Source organism: Nuphar pumila, chromosome 5, assembly GCF_984573655.1.
Source record: "Nuphar pumila chromosome 5, dmNupPumi1.hap1.1, whole genome shotgun sequence".
Lineage (NCBI taxonomy): Eukaryota > Viridiplantae > Streptophyta > Magnoliopsida > Nymphaeales > Nymphaeaceae > Nuphar > Nuphar pumila.
Window position 1 is genome coordinate 1,351,297 of NC_143253.1, and position 7,442 is coordinate 1,358,738.

The 7,442-nt window shown below is 37.8% G+C and overlaps 1 protein-coding gene across 1 annotated transcript; it reads left to right on the forward strand.

Annotated features, from left to right (window-relative positions):
* Positions 1-544: 544 nt before the first annotated feature.
* Positions 545-5,156, forward strand: LOC149836408 (ABSCISIC ACID-INSENSITIVE 5-like protein 2). The gene is made up of 3 exons (XM_090006930.1): positions 545-1,426; positions 1,525-1,596; positions 5,076-5,156. Exons 1-3 carry the CDS (start codon positions 545-547, stop codon positions 5,154-5,156), a joined length of 1,035 nt encoding a protein of 344 aa, XP_089863056.1.
* The last annotated feature ends 2,286 nt before the right edge of the window (positions 5,157-7,442 follow it).

Here is a 7,442-nt window from a genome sequence, read left to right on the forward strand (position 1 = left end):
GAGAAAATTTGATATTGAGTTTTAAAACTTTAGTGCATCTATGTATTCACTGTGGCACGGATCATTCCTTTTGTTTAGTGCGTTCTTTTGTTGAGTGTTTGGGATTTTGTGAGCTTCACACATGGGGATGACCAATATTAAACTTGTTTCGTTGGCAGAAATATATGAAATCTAACAAGTGCCCATTTTAGCTACTCGTTTTGTTCCCCCTCTTTTTCTTGTGGGTTTTGGTTGTTAAGCTTGGGGAGGAGACATTGTGGGGTTTTAGTGGGAGGCAAAAATATCCCTTTCTTTTCCTTTTATGGAGATAAGGAACATCAGGGGACTAAAGAAACTCAGTATTCTCTTTTTTTTATGAGTTTGGAGATCTGAGAAGATAGATTGGAAAGTTTGGATGAGAAAAGCAGTACCTTCTTCTCTTTTTGGTGACATTGCATGCTATAAGAACGAACGACCCATTTCAAGGTTCTTGGTGACTTGGATTAAGGATGCTAGTCTGAACGATTTGGGTGAGGGTAGGATCTATTGAATGGAGGTTCAGGCAATGGCTTCATCTAAGGGAAGAGGACAACCACCAAATGTCCAATCTTTGGTTAGGCAGGGTTCTTTGTATAATCTTACACTAGATGAGGTCCAGAACCAGTTGGGAGATATAGGGAAACCCTTGAGCAGTATGAACATGGATGAGCTCCTTAAGAGCGTCTGGTTGGCTGAGGAGAACCAATCGATAACTTTCAGTATGGAGAGTCCCGTTCCGCAGTTCTCGAGCTTGGATTCTCCGATCCCCGGATTACCCCGTCAAGGCAGCCTTACTCTCTCACGAGCATTGAGCAGGAGAACGGTTGATGAGGTGTGGAGAGATATCCAGCAGGGGCATAGGAAGAAAAATGACGAGCAGAAGGCACATGATCAGCAACTTCCTCTGGGAGAGATGACACTGGAGGACTTCTTGGTAAAGGCTGGTGTTGTTGCTGAGGGCACCAGTAAGAATGACTGTGGTCGAGATGGTGTGGAGAATTTGGAGGTTAACTGCAGTGGTCGGAATGCAGCTTGTATAATGGGTACTGATCCAACAGTTAATCAGCAAAATTTTCAGCAACAGGGCCACTGGCTGGATTATCAAATATCGTCTTCAAGTAACCAACAGAAGGTTCAGTCACGAGAGCAAGGTCTGGTTAGTGCTTATATGCCTAACCATTCGCTTCCTGCAGCACTAGGCATTACTGGTGGCCCAGTTGTGGAGGCTGTGCTTACTGAAAATAATCCAATGATGATGCCTTCTCCAGTCTTGGAGACATTTTCGGGCACACAAACACCAGGACGGAAGAGGGTTGCTGATGAAGTGATTGAGAAAACAGTTGAGCGGAGACAGAAGAGGATGATTAAGAACAGGGAGTCTGCAGCACGGTCTCGCGCCAGAAGGCAGGTAAGGTTGCATTTTATTTCTTCTCTTTTGTTTCTTTCTCCATGATTTTTGTGGTACTGTTTTATGAATGCGATCGATATTTCTTTTTGAACTGACAGGCCTACACCAATGAGTTGGAAAATAAAGTTTCACGTCTAGAAGAGGAGAATGAGAGACTCAGGAAGCAGACGGTAGACAGTATTTTCCTCATGCTTCATATGCATTACCATTTCCAGCAAATATTAGGTTCATATGCAAAGATTGAGACTGTGAAGACTCAATACTATTCCTTGTGTTTTCAATACCATTCAAGTAAAACTGCTACTTGTTCTGAACTATGGTTGTTGCCCCCTTTGTAGTTCGAGGTTGCAATTCTATTTGCATGTCAATAACTCAGTATGGTCGTTTAGTAAATGTAAATTAACTTGAGCAGTTTCAATAGAGTTACTGTCCATCTCATGCAAACACGTATCTATCATACATTTCTAATCTGTACAGGAAGACTGGTTTAACTTCCATGCACTTCAGGAATCTAATAGCGTTTGACAGTTGATTGTATCAAGTTGCTTATTCTAGTCATTATCTGTTTAGATGTTCTTGTCTTTGTTTTCTATGGAACATGCTTCTTTCATCAACTGCCCTCTGCTTTTGCTTTGGAGATTCAAGTTTGCATTTTTCATCCTATTTACGACCATTGTGATAATTGAAACTGAAGATTAGTATATGATTTTGTAAATATTTTACCATTGTGAGCTATTGATGAAGCATTTTTTGACACACTAGTATGATTCCTTTATTAGATTCTAGTGTTGGTCATCCATTTTTCTAGGCATCTCTAGATTCACTTGACAAATAACTTTAGTGAATTTGACACCTACTCTATATGAACATGTGATGTTTAGTTGTTTACTAAGTCCTATCTCGAACTCAAATTTGCATGGGGTTGCATGTTTGAACATAAACACCCATAGAAGCAAGCATCTGTACCTTTGTTATTACATTCTAAGCTTAAAATTTCTTGAAAAGGGTAAAAGCTGCAAAGTTAGTTGCATATTAAGACGAGATATAAAGTTGCTTTCCAAGCGAGGCACTTGTTTGCTGAGTCCCTTGAGAGATTGTCACCTAGAAGGTTTTGGTACATCATACTGAAACAAGCATGATAAATTTCTTATTTTTTTGTCAGTTTCCAATTTTCTTTTTGTTTTCTTATACTATCTGAAGAATATATAGGAACATTTCGTGCAGCATCTGGTTTTGATAATTTAGAGAAAGGGAAGCTAAAATTCCTGAGTGGAGAGAACATGGAGCATCTGCGTAAGGGTTTCATGCTTCTTTGGATGTTATCTATTGTGTTAAGTGGTCAGGGAGATGAACATGATACCACATGGACGCATGGCATGGGCAGGGTAACTCTATGAAGGGTAGGGAAGAGGAAGATACATACACAGTCCAAAGAAGTTACCAAATAAAGACTCATTATCATTAAGATATCAAAAAGTTCGTACATTGTCATATCAGTGACAAATTATAAAAGGAACAAAAGTGTTAAGATTAAATGTAGCCTTTTGTATATATACATATATAGCTGTTGGGACCTAGTCAAACTTGTTTGACTTAGTCCCAATATATATACATATACATGTGAATGCATACATATATGCTATACTATATACATAAGAATGTATATATACAAATAATCAATGTACATATATACGTATGTATACATATATATACAAAAGGATACATTTAATCTTAACACAAAAGAAGTGATGACAATAAAGACTCGCTATCATGTAAAAAATGTGGGTGAAGTCTCAAATGAAGTGTTGACTGTGACAGTATCCCTGAAGTGTGGTAGCATGTCTTATGTTGATATATGGAGGCTAAGTGAAGTGTCTGTGTGACATACTTTGTACTCTCTCTCTCCTTTTTCCCCACAATGTCGCTCTTGTTGGGGCTGTTCTAAACTTTGGTTCCTGTTCTTTTCAGTTTTTATGGTAGACAGAACCTTGATGCTTTGCTATACAGAACCAGTTTAGGAAAAGCCTGTTGACATATGCACATTGTCTTTTCATTGTGGATAGGATATACATGCATTTCATATTCACATCCATTCATAGATTCTATGCTGAAGTCTAGGAACTTCTGCTTGCTAATATGTTAACAGTGATTCAGATTTTATGCAAGTTGTCACTTTCTTTTTATGGCTTCTGTCTACAATTATTTATTTCTGTATTTTAATAGAATTGTAAGAAAAATACTTATATGGTTTTGTAAAAGAGAAAATATGTAATATTTTATATTAGTAAAATTTTTTGTTTCCAATTGTTTGAGAACTTAGTGTTGTTAAACTTGGATAGTGATAGTATTTTTATGTATTTTGTTAGTATTGAGTTTTTTATTTTTTTATCAAAAAAAATGTCTAATTTGCTTCCCAATGAACTCTTCCTGGTTCTTTTATCTGTTCCTACATATTGTTAGTATTGAGTTTTAAATTTTTGAATTGAAAAAAGTGTTTAATTTGCTTGCCAATGAACTCTTGCTGGCTTTTTTATCTCTTCCTGCTTTTACTTTCCATGATGCTTCTCACGTCTTACTTGGCATCTGCCCTCTTGACTAGATCATTGCCGTTTCTTGTAGGTTCACCTGGCTATATGTCTAATTACCATGCACCTCTTTTGATGGTTATCTTACTAGATATTGCATGTTACAGTGTTCCATGCCTCGATTTTCTTCATGAATACTCATTTATATTATGCAGTACGGTTGCTTGCTTGGTTAGCAAACATGAACTACTGCGTATATGAAAACTTCTTTTCTTCTGTAAGCTATGTGTTAACCGGGTAAGGATGAACTCAAAGTGAGTTGGGTGAGAGTTTGTTTGTGCTTGGTCTTTTTACAAAATTTTGTTGACATATATGTATATATAGTGAGAGTGAAGGCATAACCAACTCTATTTGAAGCATCTATGATGTCATCCAAGTCATACCCTCAGATTTAATCTATCCTTCTAGATTTAATCAAATTCAGATTAAACCTTAAATTGTAATCAACAAATGATGGTTGAAAGTGGGTTGTTACATATGGGTAACAATAAATGACATATAATTTATTTATTTATATCTATTATGGAGTACAAGGACTTATGACTAAGTAACATCTCTATTGCTGAATCTTGAACCTACTACCTTCTTAACGGCCGACAACTTTATGGTTTTCTTATGGTGCTTCATCATTTGAAAGGTATCACGTCCTGGAACTACAATTTTAGTTGCTCTATGGCAGGGCAGAGATGTTTGAAACATGCCCATGCTTAGCTTGGGACTCACCTTTGCTAACCAAAAATTTCATGTTCCCTCTATTGCATGTTTAATTTTCTCATACCAAACACCTCCAGTTTTTTGAATTTGATGTCTTCCGCGAGTAATTTGTTTGGACATGTAGAAAATGTTGGAAGCAGGTATTACATAGAAACCCAGCTAGAAAATTGCTACGTGGTGAATCACTTAGAGAAAACCACGGTACCTTTTGTTATTGCTAAACTATGCATGAGCAAACGGGGATCTATACATTCCCCCGCTCAAAGGAAGATGCCCCAAATTTATGTTTATGGATGATTGACCTTTTGAGGCTGTAAAAAACTGATCCTTTTTTGCATCTTTTACAACAGGAGCTGCAGAATATTCTGTATGCTGCGCCACCGCCAGAGCCAAAATACCAGCTCCGCAGAAGCAGCTCAGCTCCATTTTGACTCCATATAAATTTTGTAGACCGTCATGGGATAGCTTCAGTTGGTATAATAGCACTGAAAATGAAACTCCTGCATCTCTGTTTCCTAGAGTTCTAAAACCCCACAGTTGGTAGTGTTAGACCGAGTAGGCGGGGATATCCTTCCATAGTTACAGTTTCTGATATTGATTTATTGGCGCCTTTGTTGTATGTACATTTATTTGCGTCTTATGTCAGATTTATGAGGATCCACTTTGTCAGATAAATTTGGTTTATTATCGACGCTTCCATTTTTCTTGGGCTTAATTTTCTAATAATTCAAGGAAAATGTTAAATAGTGTATGTGTGACGTCAGCCATGCCAGTTCTCATCAACACTGGAATTGCTGTTGAAACCACTAGAATAGCGAAGCTTCACTTTGTCTTTGGCACTGTTTCGAAGTAAACTGTCTTGTAAAATTTGAATAATCATTTCATATGAAAAGCATCAAATGTATGGCTATGAAAAATTTCCCCCTTTTTTTTTTTAACTCAGAGAAACGGCTCCAGGCACAGCGACCTAGCTGCTGGCTCAGCCTGCCCTACTATGGTCGCTGTCTATGTTGGCGTAAAACTCGAGGGCTTACCCCTTGACCTCAGGGAGTCGCCAAGCTTTGGCTTATGCAGGGCGGTGACTTCCATGGGATTTGAGCCTAGACTGCCTATCAAAATGGTCTAGGCCCCATCCCACTATGCCAAACCCCTTTAGTCTACCATTTTTCCACCTCCTTAAGTGGAGACGTTTTTCATATATGCTGCTGGTGAAATTATACAAAATATGAAAAAATTTCTTTTGTTTTGGAGCACGGCTGTCTTTTTCCCATTCGAAATAAAATTTTCTTATTTTTTTTCACTTTCCAAACATAACCTTAAGGGCCTCTCTTTTTCATGAGTGAAACAATCGTCAAATTATCATGGTGGGAAAATGCCATTTGGTTGGGATAATGATGATGGCAATGAGAGAGACTTTTTTTTAAAAAGGCAAGCTGGGTTAGGCAGACCCTTACCAAAACAAAGGCCACCCCATGTGGCAGAAGGATTCGATCCTTGGGCTCTCAGCTTGAAACTAAGTCATAATAAGACTAGCTGCTGATGATGATGATAGAAACTTAACCGTATAGATGACCCATAACCGATGGCCAAGCTCCAAACCAGCTCTTGAAATCAGCATTAGTAGTTTGTACTTGGTAGGGAATACCATCTACTCGCTTTACACATTATCAAGTTCTGTGCTTGAAATTATGAAGATCATAAACTTCACAAAGTCAAAAAGGTAACATGCTTGGCAGAAATGAGATCTTTACAATTTCTCAAAAATCTAACCACTTAGAGTGAGTTGCAAGATCAAAAAAATTATAGGGCAAGGCTTAATTATTATAATGCCAAGCCAACCAATTGGTAAATGAAAAGCTGGTCAGCTTAGAGCTACAACCATGATAAAAAAAATTAACCAATCAGTTTTTTTGGTTGTTGAGTATATTAACATTCATGATCAAGAGAAAAAGGAGTATCCTAACAAGAATTTCATAGACGTTGAAGAAGAATAATGACATGTTGATGTTCCAAAGTAGCCCATTCAACCATCAAATCAACCAGCCATTGATCAACAATGGCTTGGTTTTTCTTTATTTTTGGTTCATGACCCATCAATTGAACTGGGCATTCGATTTTTACCCAACTCTACCTCTGCCCTTACCAACGGGGGCTCCGCTTGTCTGGTAGGAACAGTTAGTGCGGACGTTGCCAACTGGTAGGGGGTCTCCCTAGACCCAGCTTGCCTTTCAAAAAAAATAAAAAAATCTACCTCTGCCAGACATGTATAAAGTACATGGGTGCACTTGGTTTGTGTTGAACGTGCTTGTAAAAATTAAATCTTGAACATGATTCCAAGAACTAAAAATTTATCAACTCCTAAGATGTCCATGTGTTTTTCAATTGTCAGCAATCGTTTTTTTGGAGGAAAAACAGCCCCCCGTCGTTTCTTTTTCTTTTTTTAAAAAAATCGTCCATACCTTATTGGCTAATCACACATTAGTCCCTGTCTTGCATGTAATCTTTAAATAGTCCCCCACCTTTCCAAATCCGTCCTTGAAGTTTGCTTCCGTCAAATCAAAGCAGGTGAAAGAAACTGTTTAAGCACAGTGAAATGACGCTTTTGCCCATGACAGAGGGGCTACTTAGGAAAATACGATAAAGCAGGACTATTTTGGAAAAACACATTAAAAAACAAAATTTTGCATTTTTTTTTTCATTGTAAAAGCCGTTTGGGC